This window comes from Dasypus novemcinctus, chromosome 27, assembly GCF_030445035.2.
Source record: "Dasypus novemcinctus isolate mDasNov1 chromosome 27, mDasNov1.1.hap2, whole genome shotgun sequence".
NCBI lineage: Eukaryota > Metazoa > Chordata > Mammalia > Cingulata > Dasypodidae > Dasypus > Dasypus novemcinctus.
In genome coordinates, this window is record NC_080699.1 from 24,437,116 (window position 1) to 24,453,924 (window position 16,809).

Here is a 16,809-nt window from a genome sequence, read left to right on the forward strand (position 1 = left end):
AAGATGATTCAATAAGATTACATATACATAAAATGCTTAGCACGGCACCTGGAATAGAAATTTTCAATAAATATTATTAAAATGAACATCACAAGGGGAGCAGATGTAGCACAGTGGCTGAGCACCTACTTCTCATGCCTGAGGTCCTGGGTTCAATACCTGGTATCTCCTAAAAAAATTTTTTTTTAATTAAAATTAAAAAAAGAAATCTAGACCACATCAAAATGAACATCACACACACTCAAAAACTTTCAATAATTCCATGCTGGATTTTAGAATAAAATCAAAACATTGACAATCTGGCCACCAACTTACCCTGCTCCGTCTACCAACCATTTCATCCCACTCACCACGCCTGGAATGTCCTGCCATTTCTAATACATAGTGTCCCTTTCATACCTAAGTACCTTTCTTTGAATATTCCTTCATCTGAAAGAATCTCCCATCCCTACCAACCCTACCTGGGTTGTTCCTCATACCACATTCCCCAACACTCACACACCTGCAAACCCTAGCTCCAATATCACCCCGCTTTGTGATGCCTTCCCAAATTCCCTGATACAGTTTATTGCTCTTTCTTCATTATTCGTCAATCTTCAGCATTATACAATGCTACTCAAGCACATATGCCACTGACTGCACCCAATTTGTAAAGGTTTTTTCTCCATTACAAGCAAGTAAAATTACATTACATTACATTACAAGGGCAAAAATTCAGAGAAAGGGGAGCAGGCAGAAAGAGAATGAGAGAAAGAGCAGGCAGGTCACCAAAAGTTCTACTATATGAGCAAAGTGTGTTCAAAGTTACCCACTCTCTTCCAATTTCCTTTTTATGATATTTTCAATACTCTAAACCACCCTGTATACTTGTCTTTCCATTGCACCCATTCAGGAAAAGCCCAGTCCTCCTATATGACCATGGCTGGGGTGCTCTGAGGGAGGAAAACCACACAAAAGCACAGACAGTTGGACATAAGTAATTGATGAATCGCACCCATAGGTGAGCCTTCAGTGAAGCCTGACAACCCTTTAATATGCCCTGGTCAGCTCCTCTCTCCATGATACCTCAGACCTTTGCCAGTCTCTTTTTTTCAGTCTTCTCTACAACCTCCAAGCTACTCATTCTCAGAAGGAAGTGTCAGCTCTTACTTCTTCAAGAAACTTGAGGCCATACAAACTGCCAGCCACACACCTTCCTGTATCTGCACCCATCCTTAATCCAACCTGAAAGGCTGTGGTGTCCCTTTTCCTATACAAGGTCAACGTCTTCTATCTGCTTGAGATCCCATCCCCTCCAAACCCTGCTCCCCCAGAAAAAAAAAAACCCTCTCTACTGTTTTCCTTTTTTTTTTTTTTTAAGATTTGTTGTATTTATTTATTCCCAACCCCTATCATTGTTTGCACTGTCTCCTCTCTACATCCATTTGCTGCGTACTCTCTCTGTCTGCTCAGCTCCTCCTTAGGAGGCACCAGGAACCAAACCTGGGACCTCCAATGTGGGAGAAAGATGCTCAATCACTTGAGCCACCTCAGCTCCCTGCTTTGTTGTATCTCTCATTGTCTTTCCTCTTCTTGTGTCCGTGTTGCATCATCTTGTTGCATCAGCTCACCACACCTGCCTGTCCCACCAGCTTGCTGTCTTGCTCATCTTCTCCAGGAGGCACCAGGAACCAAACCCAGGATCTCCAATGTGGTAGCAGGAGCTCAATCACTTGAGCCACATCTACCTCCTCTCTATTGTTTTCAACTTCACTCTCTTAGAATTGTCTCCTTCCCTCAGCCTCTAAATATACAGAAGACTCTCCCATCCTTAAAAACAATCAAACAAATAAGAACAAACAAAAATAATAGCAATCTTTCCTACAATAATTATTTGATCACCCACTACTACCCTCTCTTTCATTTCTAAGCCAGGTTTTGTAAAACAGTTGTCTACAGGAAACGGTTGTGGCTGAACTGATAGAGCATCTGTCTATCATATGGAGGGTCTGTGGTTCGATACCCAGGGCCTCCTGACCCATGTGGTGAGCTAGCCCACGCGCAGTGCTGCTGCGCACAAGGAGGACCGTGCTACACAGGGGTGTCCCCCACGTAGGGGTGCCCCACATGCAAGGAGTGTACTCCACAAGGAGAGCCACCCCACACAAAAAGCACAGCCCTCCCAGGAGTGGCACCACACACATGGAGAGCTGACACAGCAAGATGACGCAACAAAAAAAGCGACACAGTTTCCCAGTGCCGCATGACAAGAATGCAAGTGGACACAGAAGAAAACACAGTGAACAGACACAGAGAGCAGACAACAGGGGGAAGGGGAGAGAAATAAATAAAATAAATCTTAAAAAAAAAAAGTTGTCTAGACCTGAAGTCTCCATCCCATCCCTTCCCATTCACTTCTAAGTCACTCTTCTGCCTAGTAAAGGGCATCATAAGACTCAGAACTGTGAAATCTAATGGATAATGCCTACAGAGTTTCTGTTTGAGGTGATGGAAAAGTTTTGGTAATGAATGGCAGTGAGGGTAGCACAACACTGTGAAAGAATTAAAGCCACTGACCTGTATACTTGAAAATGCCTATAATTATAATTTTTAGGTTGTATAAATGTTACTAGAATTTTTAAAAACCATAGTACTGTACAACACGGAGTAAACCCTAAGGTAACTATAGTTAATAGCAATAATATTATTTCATCCCTTGTAACAAAGGTACCACACTGATGCCAAGTGTTAATAATAGGGAAAACTGTGTGAGGGCCAGGGAATGAAAGGGCAGTATACAGGAACTATATATGTAATGCATGATTTTTCTGTAACCCTAAAACTGCTCTTAAAAAAATAACCCTCCAACATTTTCTTATCCTTCTCTTACTGGACCTTTCTACAGCAGACTGCTTTCTCCTTGAACTCTTCTTTCCAAGGGCTCCCATGACAACAGGACAATACCCTCATTCATTTACTTGTTGTTCAAATACATATCTATTGAGCATCTGTTTTGTGCCACCCTCTGGGTTTAGGTTTAAATGTGAGCAAAATATATATAACCCCCCTGTTTGGGGCTTAAAATACAGAGGAAGTTAGAGACTCAATCAAGTAACCACAAAGATAAATACACACACAAACTCTGATAAGTGCTATGAAAGAAAGACAAACAGTGGTAATGAGATCTGCACCTGTTATGATGTGACAGGTGGAAGTGGTTAGTGGAAGCTTCCCAGAAAAGTCACTTTTGAGCTGAGATCTGAAGGAAGGGTAGCAAGTTGAGGAGAGGGAATGCATCCCAGGCAGAGAATACAGCATAGACAAAAAAAGCCTGTGCCATGAGGGGGCACAATCAGTCAAGGAACTGAACTGCAATGGAAGGAGCATGGGGGGGAGGCAGGGTGGATAAGATGAGGCTAGGAGCCAGGCCATGCAGAACATTAGAGATTTGGATCCTTATCATTAGAGTAATGGGGAGGAGGGTTCATGGAAGATGCTTAAATGTGGTACTGAATGAGAAGAGACATGACGAAATTTGCATTTTTAAAAGGCACTCTAGGGAAGACAAGAGGAGTCAAGAGTGACGATGAGAACTTCCAAGAAGATGCAGGATTAGAGAGACCCAGGGCTCCCAGAAAAATGCCTAGGGGATAAGTAGAAAATGGAAGTGTTCTAGGATATAGGACACCAAGATAGGCTGGATACCACCGAGAAGAAAGGGGGCAAAGAGAAAGAAAAATACCATCAATGGGCAAACTCCATGAGTAAAAGCTGCAGCTGCAGCTGCAGCTGCAGGTGCCCATTCCCCCACCTGCTAAGCAGACAGCTTTGAGCCCTCCAGCCCCTGGCCAGCAGTTACTACAGATAGAGGGGGCCACTAGGGTCCTCTTCATCAGGAAAGGGAAGAAAGAGGAGCACAGCCTAAGGCTTTTGACCAACAAATTTGGTCTGCTGTTTCCCATAAGCCCTCCAGGCTGGGTGGGGCCACACCATTGTTTACCTGGGAGCTGGCAGGGGACTAAAGAGATCAGACCCTCTCAAACACCCTCCCTACTGACCAGGACTGGTTGTTGAGGATGCAAAGGGGAGTGGAATTATTTCCTACCCAGGAAAAGGAAGGTGCTGCAGGCAAAGGGAAGAGAAGAGCTTATGAGAAAATTTGATTTTCAAGGCTCTCAATAGCCTTGAGGCAGGAACCTAAGGCACATTATTCCAATCAGGGTTACAGTGAACATATTCCAACCTAGGTTTGAGCTGAGAGGTCTGCCAGGGAACACCATCTGCTGGCAGACCAAGGAAGTGCTTGCAAGGAAAATAAATGAGGCTTTTTATAGCCTCCCTCCCCAAGACCTTGGAAACTGCTCTGCAACCCATTACCAAGTCCATGGCCCAGATTTGAGCAACTAAACAGGAACAATTATAAAGATCTAGAACAGGCTGAACCAAGAAACAAAGAAGAGCAGTAACACACAGCCTCCCACCACTAAACCCCTATGCAAGAGAGAAAAAGTGAGCACCAGAGTAAACATATCATCATAATCAGATGCCTACACATTAGCAAAAAATTACAAGACATACTAAGAAAAATGAAGATATGGCTCAAGCTAAGAAAGATACCAAATCCCCAGATGAGATATGGGATTTGTGATAACTAATCAACGAGGATCATATAAATCTCCTAAATCAAATGAATGACTCAAAAGACAATATGATTAAAGAGATAAAGGACATCAAGACGACACTGGGCAAGCACAAAGAATTTGAAAACCTAAAGAGAAAAATAACAGTGCTTATGGTAAAAAAAAAAAAAAAAAAGACAATAGGTGAGATTAAAAACATATTAGAGGGAAGTAGATGTGGCTCAAGCAGTTGAGCACCTGCTTTCCACATGGGAGATCCCAGGTTCAGTCCAGTGCCTCATAAAAAAAAAAATAGAAACAACAAGCATACAAATGAAAAAACCAACTCAGGGGAGCTGATGTGGCTTGGTGGTCAAGTGCTATCTTCCCACATACAAAGTCCAGGGTTCAATCCTGGCCCTAGTACCTAAAAAAAAAATTAGACACATACAACAGCAGACTTGAGATCACAGAAGAGAGACTAAATGATGTAGAAGACAGAACAGCTGAAAATGAAGAAAGAGAAGAACAGAGAATGGAAAAAATTGAGCAGGGGCTCAGGGAGTTGAATGATAACATGAAACACAACAACATACGTGTCGTGGGAGTTCCAGAAGGCAAAGAGAAAAGGGTCAGAAACAGTGGCTGGAAATTTCCCAACTCTCATGAAAGATATAAATGTATGTGTCCAAGAAATGCAGAGTACTCCAATCAGAATAAATCTGAATAGACCTACTCCAAGACACATCCTACTCAGAACAATAAATGCTAAAAGTGAAAACAAAATTCTGAAGGCAGCAAGTGAGAAGCAAACTATCACATACAGGGGATACCCAGTAAGACTTAGTGCAGATTTCTCATCAGAAACCACAGAGAAGAAAAGATAGTGGTAAGAGATAATTAGGATACTGGAAGAGAAAAACTGCCAGCAGAGAATTCTTTATCTGGCAAGATTGTCTTTCAAATATGAAGGTGAGTTTGAAATATTCACAAATAAGCAGAAACTAAGAGAATTCATAAAAAGGAATCTAGCTCTGAAAGAAGCACAAGAACTACTAAAGGGATCCCTACAGCCAGAAAGGAAAAGACAGGAGAGGGAAGCTTGGAGGAAAGTATAGAAGGGAAGACTATCAGGAAAGATAATCAAAAGGGTAAAATTTCAGGTGAAAATAAGATATGACATATGAAAACCAAAGAATAAAATGGTGGAGATAAATAATGCATTTATAGGGAAGCAGACATGGCTCAACTGATAGAGCATCCACCTACCATATGGAGGGTTGAGGGTTGAATACCCAGGGCCTCCTGGCCCATGTGCAGTGCTGCTGCATGCAAGGAATGCTCTGTCATGCAGGGGTGTCCCCCATGTAGGGGAGCCCCACACTCAAGGAGTGTGCCCCACAAGGAGAGCCGCCCTGCATGAAAAAAGCAAGGCCCACCCAGGAGTGGTGCTGCACACATGAAGAAATGACACAGCAAGGTGACAAAGCAGACAACTGGGGTGGAGGGGAGAGAAATACATAAAATAAATCTTTAAAAACTAGAAATAAAAAAAATAATGCATTTACAGTAATATCATTTAATATGAATGGATTAAACCTCCAATCAAAAGATATAGGCTGACAGAACGGATTAAAACACGAACCATCCATATGCTGTCTACAAGAGACTGAGACTCATCTTAGATCGAGGGATACAAATCAGCTGAAAGTGAAAGGTTAGTAAAAGATATTCCACACAAAGAGTAACCAAAAAGAGTAGGGGTAGCTATACTAATATCAGACAAAACAAACTTTTAATGCAAAAAAGTTATGAGATACTGAAGGCCTTTATATATTAATAAAAGGGACAAAACTGGGAAGCAGATGTGGCTCAAGCAATTGGGCTCCCATCTACCATATGGGAGGCCCTGGGGTCAGGTCTCAGGGCCTCCTTGTGAAGGCAGGCTCACCCGCAAGCGCCGCAGAGTGCCGCCCAGCCCGTAAGCACTGCGGAGAGCGGACTCAGCAAGGTGACGCAACAAACACAGAAGAGTGCACAGCAGATGGACACAGAAAGCAGACAACAAGCAATAAATAAAAAAACAAAATTTAGAAAACCCATAGCCAACATTGTACTCAACGGTAAAAGGTTGAAAGCTTTCCCTCTAAGATTGGGACAAAGACAAGAATGCCCATTGTCACCACTGTTACTCAACATCATGTTAGAAGTTCTAGCTAGAACAATTAGACAAGGGAAAAAAAGGCATCCAAATAAGAAAAGAGGAAGTAAAACTCTCACTATTCTCAGATGACATGATCCTATATTTAGAAAATTCCAAAATATCTATGACAAAGCTACTTGAGCTATTAAACAATAAATGAGTTCAGCAAAGTGGCATGATACAAGACCAACATGCAAAAATCAGCAACATTTCCATACACTAGTATTGAACAATCTGAGGAGGAAATCAGGAAAAAAATTTCACTTACAATAGCAGCAAAAAGTCTCAAATAATTAGGAATCAATTTAACCAAAGAGGTACAGGACCACAAAACACTGCTAAAGGAAATCAAAATAGACCTAAACAAATGGAAAGATATTCCATGTTCATGGGTTGGAAGACTAAATATGAAGATGTCAATCCTACCCAAAGTGATTTATAGGTTCAATATAATACCAATCAAAATTCCAACATCTTCAGGAAGCAGATTTGGCCCAATGGATAGGGTGTCCACCTACTATACAGGAGGTCCAAGGTTCAAACCCAGGGCCTCCTAACCTGTGTGATGAGCTGGCCCATGCACAGTGCTGATGCACGCGAGAAGTGCCGGGCCACACAGAGGTGTCCCCCACATAGGGGAGCCCCACACGCAAGGAGTGCGCCCCATAAGGAGAGTCGCCCAGCGCGAAAAAAGTACAGCCTGCCCAGGAATGGCGCCTCACACATGGAGAGCTGATGCAGCAAGATGACGCAACAACAACAAAAAAACGAGACACAGATTCCAGGTGCCGCTGACAAGAATACAAGCAGGCACAGAAGAACACACAGCGAATGGACACAGAGAGCAGACAACTGCAGGGGGCGGGGGAAGGGGGAAGGGGAGAGAAATTTTTTTTAAAAATTCCAACATCCTACTTTACATAAATAGAAAAGGTAATTGCCAAATTCATCTAGAAGAGAAAGGGGACCCAAATAACCAAAAACATCATAAAAAAGGAGTTGGGGGAAGCAGACTTGGCCCAGTGCTTAGGGCGTCCATCTACCACATGGGAGGTCCACAGTTCAAACCCCAGGCCCCCTTGACCTGTGTGGAGCTGGCCCATGCGCAGTGCTGATGCGCGCAAGGAGTGCTGTGTCACGCAGGGGTATCCCCCGCGTAGGGGAGCCCCACACGCAAGGAGTATGCCCCATAAGGAGAGCCACCCAGCGTGAAAGAAAATGCAGCCTGCCCAGGAATGGCGCCACACACACGGAGAGCTGACGCACAAGATGACGCAACAAAAAGAAACACAGATTCCCGTGCCGCTGACAACAGAAGTGGACAAAGAAGAACACACAACACAGTAAATAGACACAGAGAACAGACAACTGGGGTGGGGGGGAAGGGGAGAGAAATAAATAAAATAAATCTTAAAAAAAAAAAAAGTGGTTGGGCCCCCATCTACCATATAGGAGGTCCAGGGTTCGATGCCGAGGGCCTCCTGGAAGAGCAAGCTGGCCCAAATGGTGAGCTGGCCCATGCAGGAATACCACCCTACATGGAAATGCTGCCCGCGCAGTAGTGCCAGCCAATGTGGAGAGCTGGTGCAGCAAGATGACGCAACAGGAGACACGGAGAAGAGAAAATAAGAGGTAGGGAAGCGGATGAGTCTCAACTGATAGAGCATCTATCTCCATAGGGAGGGTCCAGGGTTCGATCCCCAGGGCCTTCTGACCCATGTGGCAAGCTGGCCCACGCGCAGTGCTACTGCGTGCAAGGAGTGCCGTGCCACAGAGGGGTGCCCCCACATAGGGGTGCTCCATGCGCAAGGAGTGCACCCTGCAAGGAGAGCCGCCCCGCATAAGAGAAGCACAGCCCGCCCAGGAATGGCGCCGCACACAGAGAGCTGACTCAGCAAGATGACACAACCGAAAAGAGACACAGCTTACCAGTGCCACCGGATAATGCAAGCGGACGCACAAGAACACACAGCAAACGGACACAGACAGCAGACAACAGGGGGAAGGGGAGAGAAATAAATAAAATAAATCTTAAAAACAAAACAAAACAAAAAACGATGCTTTTGAAATACCCACAGGATAAAGTCAAATGGCAGTCGGTTTAGGGCAGGGGTCGGTCAACAATGACCCAGGAGCCAAACACAATGTTTTTTTCACAAATATAGTTTTATTAAACACAGCCATGTTCATTCATCGATGTATTGCCTACGGTTGCTTTTGTACTACTCCAGCACAGTTGAGAAGTTGCAACAGAGACTGTGGCCCACAAAGCCTCAGATATTTACAGAAAAAGTAAACGTCTAGTCCTTTACAGAAAAAGTTTGCCAACCCCTGGTTTGGAATAAAGAAAGAGATCTGGATTAGAGTTACTAATCGGAGTTTCATTAGTCCCTCCAATCAACTCTCCACATTGATTGTGATGCACCCACAAACTCCACATCTCTAACAGTTTCAATCAAATCACTTTCTGAGACTCCTTTTCTAATCATCCCTTAGACACGGATGTTCCTTAGAGTTCCATCCTGAGCCCACAGTTCTTCATTCATCATGTTTTCCTTGCACAATGCTATCCACTATTATAGATTTAACAACCACTGATATGCTAACGATCCCCCAATTTATATTGCTAGCCATGACCTGCATCCAAATGTTAACTGGATATCACCAGCACTCAACCTCAAATTCAGTGTCGTAAATGTTTGTTTGTTGACAGCTCAATATCCATCCCCCTTGCCTCCCATCCTAACAGTACCCAGATTTTCTTTGAATATCCATTCTTCCCACATGGCTCATAAGCTTGGGGAAAGATGACTTTTATCAGCCGTCCAGGCAGGAAACAGAAGGCACACTCTGAGATTGTACAGTGTGTAAGTAAGGTCAAGGGAACCAACAAAGGCACAAAGCCTTGACCACAGCCAGGCCTTAATGGGAAAGGGGAGGAAACGGCATTACTGAGCCTGGTGAGAGCTGGAGTCTGGGTCACCTGACAGTAGCTACAGTCCTAAAAAAGATACAACCATGACACTAAAGCAGGGAAGGAGAAGGAAAAAAACACCCTCACCTCTCCCCACTCCTGCCCTCCAATCTCCTGCCAATACCTCCCATTGGCCAAACCCAACTGGAAGCCAGAGGAAGTAGAGAAGGGCAATGAACGGATCTACTGAGAAGGGAGCTGTATTAGTCAGTCAAAGGGGTGCTGATGCAAAATACCAGATATCAGTTGATTTTTAAAAAGGAGATTTATTTGGGGTGGGAGCTTACAGATACAAGGCCATAAAGCGTAAGTTACTTCCCTCACCAAAGTCTATTTTCACATGTTGGAGCAAGATGGCTGCCAACGTCTGCGAGGGTTCAGGCTTCCTAGGTTCTTCTCTTCCCAGGCTTGCTTCTTTCTAGGCTTAGGGGTCCTCTCTTCCCAGGGCTCCAGCGTAAGGCTTCAGCATCAAACTCCAACATCAAAACTCCAACATAAAAAACCCCTCAACTCTGTTCTTTACCATGCCTTTTATTTTAATGCCCTAATGATGTGGCCCAATAAAAGCCCTAATCATAACTCAATCATGCCCAGGTACAGACCAGATTACAAACACAATCCAGTATCTATTTTTGGAATTCATAACCATATCAAACTGCTACATTCCACCCGCTGAATTCCAAAAAGACATTACAATATTCAAAAAAAACCTTAAATCAGTAATAATGTAAGTACTAAATCATATCACAATCAATTTAAAGAAATAGTTTGTCTTGGGGCAAAGTCCTGTCTGCTATAGACTCTGAAACCTATAAAACAATCCATCTACTTCCAATACACAAATGGACAAAGGATAAACATTTTCATTACAATAAGGAGAAATTGGAAGGGAAACATGAGTCATGGGTCCTCTACGTTCAGTAAACCTACAGGGCATCCTCCATTTGATTTCAGTCCGAGAGTCATTCTTAAGATGATGGTTTCTTCTCCTTGGTGCCTATGGGAACCCACCCTTCCCACAGGCTTGCCCAATAGCCATTTTCTTGGTTCCACCCTCATCAAGCATAGGTGTCAACCAAGCTCCAGACCTCTCCCTCCAAGAGTTTTCGGGTGATTGCCACACCTTACCCAATCTTTGGGTTAGAATCCTAACCCCCCTAGTACAGTGACATGAAGACAACGTTCCCCCTAACCTTTGGCAAATAGGCTCAACCCTCTCAGCAGTGAGTTGACCACCTGGTCTTCCCCAAGCTTTGGGGGACAGATCCACCCCTCTCAGACCTGTGGAGTGCTGACTTAACCACCCTAATCCTTGGGGAATGTGCTCTACCCTCTCTGTACCCTGGGGCAGCAAAACTCTCCCAGAACATCGGACAGGAACATCCACCCTCTTCAACTGCTGAGGCAAACTCACCCTCTCTGTACACACGGGTGGGGTTCCTCTCTTGGCCCAAAGTGATGTCCTAATTCCAGATCTCAGCTTCTACGGTTTTCCTCTTAAAGCTGTTTCGCTCTCAATCTCTCCTTTCCAAGCCCCTTTTAGTCCACACTGACAGTGTTTTTTTTTTTCATACAGTTCTCTCAAAACCTTATTGGTTTAGCATGCAAGAAGCAGGAGTCCAAGGCATCAGACAGTAAGACTTTCTACAAGTCTGTCCGAGATAACTGCATCTTCAATCCTGATTTACAAGATCCAAGTTTAGTTAAGTACGCCAATGAGGCACTTTCATCTGGGAGCTTGATTTCCAGAGGCTTGGAATTTCCAGAATCAGTTTCTGATTTCTTTGTGCCCGACAGTTCAGTCCTCAGCATATCTCTTTCATCTAGCATTTTGCTATAAGCTGCAAGCAGAAATCAAGCTACATTCTCAGGGTTTACTTTGGAAATTCTTCAGCTAAATGCCTAGGCTCACCATTTTCAAATTCTGCCTTCCATAAAACACCAGGAGTTAATCTTGCTAAGCTCTCTGCAACTTTAAAACCACAGATCACCTTTCCTCCAGTTTCCAATGATAGTTTCATCATTTACTTCTAATGCATTATAAAAAGGTTCTTTAGCAGCCATATTGTTATCAACAGTCTCTTCAAAGTGATCTAGGCCTTTTCCATCAAGCATTTCACAATTCCTCCAAAAAAATACCCCTTACCCATTTATAAAACCTTTCCAGCATTTTGGTAATTGCAAAAGCACTTCCCTACTCCTCGGTACAAAATTCTGTATTAGTCAGCCAAAGGGGTGCTGATGCAAAATACCAGAAATCAGTTGGTTTTTATAAAGGGTATTTATTTGTGGTAGGAGCTTACAGATACAAGGCAATAAAGCATAAGTTACCTCACTCACCAAAGTCTATTTTCACATGTTGGAGCAAGATGGCTGCCAACGTCTATGAGGGTTCAGGCTTCCTGGGTTCTTCTCTTCCCAGGCTTGCTTCTTTCCAGGCTTAGGGTTCTTCTCTTCCTAGAGCTCCAGCTTAAGGCTTCAGCATCAAACTCCAACATCAAAAATCCAACATCAAAAATCTTCAACTCTGTCCTTTGCCATGCCTTTTATCTGTGAGTCCCCAACCACCGAAGGATGGGGACTCAGCGCCCTACTGGCACAAGAGGTTTACATGATTACTTAATCAAGCAAACCTCTGAATCCAATATAATCTAATATGCCCAGAGGAAAAGATCAGTTTACAAACACAATCCAATATTTCTTTTTGGAATTTATCAATAATATCAAACTGCTACAGGAGCAAACAAAGAATAACTAGCAATTGACTCTACTCCCAGTTCTGAGGATGAATGTTAAACCAGTGGTATACTAGTAAATAGCTAAAAAAAAAAAAATTAATTTTAAAAAAGCCCTGATATGTAACGTTTGACATTTGTCCTGGTGTAAATACTCCTACCATGGTTAATTCAGCTACAAAGGTAAAAGCCACCAAATGCTGAGTTAGGAAGAGAAAGCATAATTGGTTCTTGACAACCTGTAGAAGCTGGCTCCAGCTTCTCCATTCTCCACTACAAAGATTGCTTTGGGGTCGACACATGATCCAAACTAGTCCAATCAGATTGAGATTCAGAACTTACTTGAAAAGTTTTTTTAAAAGTTTCCATGTCTTATTTATGCCATTCTCTATTTTTGGAATTTTCTTCACTCCCTGCCTCAAACTCTTATTCCCCTTTCAAGATTTAACTTGGGTAACACCTCCAGGAAGTCTCCCCTGGATCTTCATAACAGAATAAGAAACCTCTCTGTGCTCCCTGGCTTTCTGTGCAACTTTCTTTTAGTACCAGATTCTAAAATTATCTATTGACTTGTCTGTTTCCTCCAAAAGACCGTGAGTTCATCAAAACAGAGCATAGCACATTGTGAATACTTAATAATTATTCAACTAAACCAAACCAACAGTTTGCTATTTATAAAACAATAACTGTTAGAAAATAAGCATAAAAATTACAAGTTCTGGGAAGCAGATATGGCTCAACAGACAGAGCATCTGCCTACCATATAGGAGGTCCAAGGGTTCGATACCCAGGGCCTCCTGGCTCGTGTGGTGAGCTGGTCCATGCACAGTACTGCTGCGCACAAGGACTGCTGGCCCACATAAGGGTGCCCCCAAGCTAGGAGTGGCCCCACACAAAGGAGAGCCATCCTGCACAAAATCGCAGCCCACCCAGGAGTGGTGCCACACACATGGACGGCTGGCGCAGCAAGATGACACAACAAAAAGAGACACAGATCCCCAGTGCCACCTGATGCCTGATGAGAATACAAGGGGACATAGAAGAACACACAGTGAATGGACACAGAAAGCAGACAATGATAAATACATACATATATACATACATAAATTACAAGTTCCAAGCAATTTTTGGTTACTAAATTATAGAAAGTATACCATCAATAGAGCTACCTAGTTACCAACTTCTTCCTTGTTAATAAATTTGAATTCCATATTCATGAGCATGATTTCATCACAAATTTATCAATATTTGACGTCACTTTACTAGAATTTAAACACTGGATGAGGGGTTCTTAAATGTATAGTTACAGACAAATAAGATCTATGGATGAACCAAACTAATCTGCATGGTTTAAAGTTAGGATGTTGGTTCGCCTAGGAGAGATGGGCTAATGACTGGAAGGAAGCATGAGGAAGGCTTCTGGGGTGCCCTAACATTGTTTCCTAATTTGGGTACTATTACTCAATTGTGTCCAGTTTATTAAAATTCATTGAGCTGTACACTTATGTGCACTTTCCTTTACATATATTATACTGCAATTAAAAGTGTTTTTTAAATAAATGGCTATAAAATAGTTTGTTTCCTCCATTCATAAAATAAATCAGAAGAAATAAAATACCAATCCAATGCAACATTCATTCAAATATTTTTATCCTGTATAGGCCTAATGTCCCTGCAAAAAATACTTATCTTTTCACCTGGGTTAAAAAGCATTCATAGCAGGTAAAAACAGCCGACTATAGAAATATTCAAAATAATTTTAAAAAATATAATCTTGGAGGAAGAGAAGAAAACCACATTCTAACATAAATAATTTTGTACATGCAAGAAGTTAAATATGACAAAACAAGGCACCCAATTTCCTGCACCCCACTTTCCAAAATATAAATCTGCCAACCTTTGATTCATATAATAGCACTCTTAAATGGAAAAGAGAAAAGTGTAAGAAGTTCCTAGGCTGCCTAGTGTGTTACTTCTATGTACTTATACAACTGATACAACAGGACCAGATTTATAATTGAGGGAGAATTCAAACAAGCTAGTAATTTAACGGGTCCTATCTTTGAAGAGGAGAGACAAATAAACACTGGTTGAAACCAAAATCTATCATCTAACATATTCAAAACATAAGTAAAGCAAAAAAAAAAGGATGAACTTTGAAAACATGCTAAGTGAAAGAAGCTTGTCACAAACGGGTACATATTTTATGATTCCATTTATATGCAATGTCCAGAATTAGCAGATCCAAAGAGGCAGAAAATAGATTAGTGGTTGACAGGGACTAGGGAAAGAGGGAATAGGGAGTGACTGTTAATGGAATCTGGGTTTGTCTGGATGAAAATATTCTAAAACTAATTGTGGTAATGGCTGTACAACTCTGAATACACTAAAAAACATTGGATTGTATGCTTTAAATGGGTAAATTTTATGGTATGGGAATTACGTCTCAATAAAGCTGCTATAAAAAGGCAAAAGATAAATCTATTCACAAGTGCACAGAGATCATAAAAACTTTTATGTGACTGAATTATTATTTGGTCTACTGGATTTGATGTATATTCTTCAACACAAAATGACATCAGGTTTAAGATTTTTTTTCCCTCAATAGGACACTATTTGAACATTTCCTGTGTGTGAGAAAGAGAGAGAGAGCAAGAGTGATGGAGAATGGGGTTGGGAGGGAGAGAGAACTGAGATTATGAATTATGAATCTGGAATGATAGTAGGCCAGCCTAAATACTATATTGCAAAATAATTTAACTGAAATACTGGGCACTTGTGATGACACAGACAGTTGGGAGGAACCAGGGAGTGTGCTGTGCTGGCTGCATGAGTGTTAGTCACCAGATAAAAACTTCCTCACCTTCCCTGCTAAGATTTAGGGCAACTGAAATCCTTATATTTAAAGTTTCTTTCAGAAATTCCTATTAGACACAAGAAAATTTTATGAAGTTGGCAATTCACTCTAATGTTAGCTATATATTAATAGCTATGATACCCAGATGGTATATTAATACTACCTGGGTCCTACAAATATTTGATTTCCCAAGAAGACACACGCACAAAATCCCGGAAATAATTACACCCTAAAATGAATGTAAATAGGTTGGATTGAAAATCATGCAATATGAAAATTGTGTGAAAGCAAAACTTCCCCAAATTGCAAGAATATGTGATAGCGTGAATAGTGCACTTCTGATAATAGTTTTAACAGATTAAAATTTTAACAGAATTACGTGCCTTTTCTTTTACTTTTTAAAAAAGGTGTTATTAAAATATTAATACTATGGCAGTTGGTTTTTCCTTAACAATATGTTATATTGTTTAACGAAATAACATCACAACTCTTGTGACTAATAAACGTTTTATTTCATAGCCCTTGACAATCAACTAAAGAAAAATATAATTACCAACAGTTGCAATTTTCTTTCCCAAAATTACTGGGACAGATTACTAAATACTAGGGTTGCCCTTTTCTAATCAGGAGATACAGCCCACAAAACAACAGCAAAATCAACCACTGGTAGTGCATGACATAACATCAGGTGCCCCCAAGGCCAGACCGCTCCGTGATTCCATCCAGTCATACCATCACCAGAATACAGTGAGAAGTCACGCAAGGTGTCGACCTCCCACGGGCTCGGTAAACGGCTGACAAGCTAGCAAGCCCCTCCAGCGGGTGGTGACAACGTGACAACAAAGATTCCCGGTCCCCACCCCACCTCCTCTCTCCTCTGAAGCAGAGAGGGGGCGTTCCTGAGACCCCCACCCGGAACCGGAAAAGCGACCATCTTCCCCAAACCCCCGGCCGGAAGTGGGTCTGAGTCCGCTGTCTCACTCACCCAGGGAGAACAGAATGCTCAGCAGCTGGAAGAAAGCGCAGCCACGGCCTCCAGCTGCTCCACTCTGCTGCATCCCGACAGCTCCCCAGATGCTTGCACACCTTGTTTACGACTCCCGGTAACTATCCAGGTAACACCGGAAGTGACGCGAGCCGGAGGCAGCCTGAAAACTTAAAATGGCGGTCACAGGTTGCCATAGGAACGTGGCTTCTTTCTAGACCTGTACCTAAGCTTGCTCATGAGTGGGAATAAATTGGTCTTTTGTTTGAAGATGAAGGCTACTACTTCTCGGAAATTTCACAATAAATTGAAGAAGGGCTTAATTTTTATAGATTTCCACAGGACCTAATCTTGAACTTGACGCTTCCAGAAGTCTTTGTACCCCTAGATTATCGTAGTTGGACACTCTTAAGACGAGATTCCTATGGAGTTCATAAGGACCTAGTAGATCATACAG

General features: G+C 42.3%; 1 protein-coding gene across 1 annotated transcript in view; it reads right to left on the bottom strand.

Moving 5' to 3' along the window:
- Positions 1–16,458, bottom strand: part of MPZL3 (myelin protein zero like 3) — a 33,284-nt gene extending 16,826 nt beyond the window's left edge. The window contains exon 1 of the mRNA XM_004456325.5: positions 16,353–16,458. Coding sequence (XP_004456382.1) covers positions 16,353–16,425 — 73 coding nt within the window. The 5' untranslated portion in view covers positions 16,426–16,458. The remainder of the gene's footprint in view (positions 1–16,352) is intronic.
- Between the last annotated feature and the right edge of the window lie 351 nt (positions 16,459–16,809).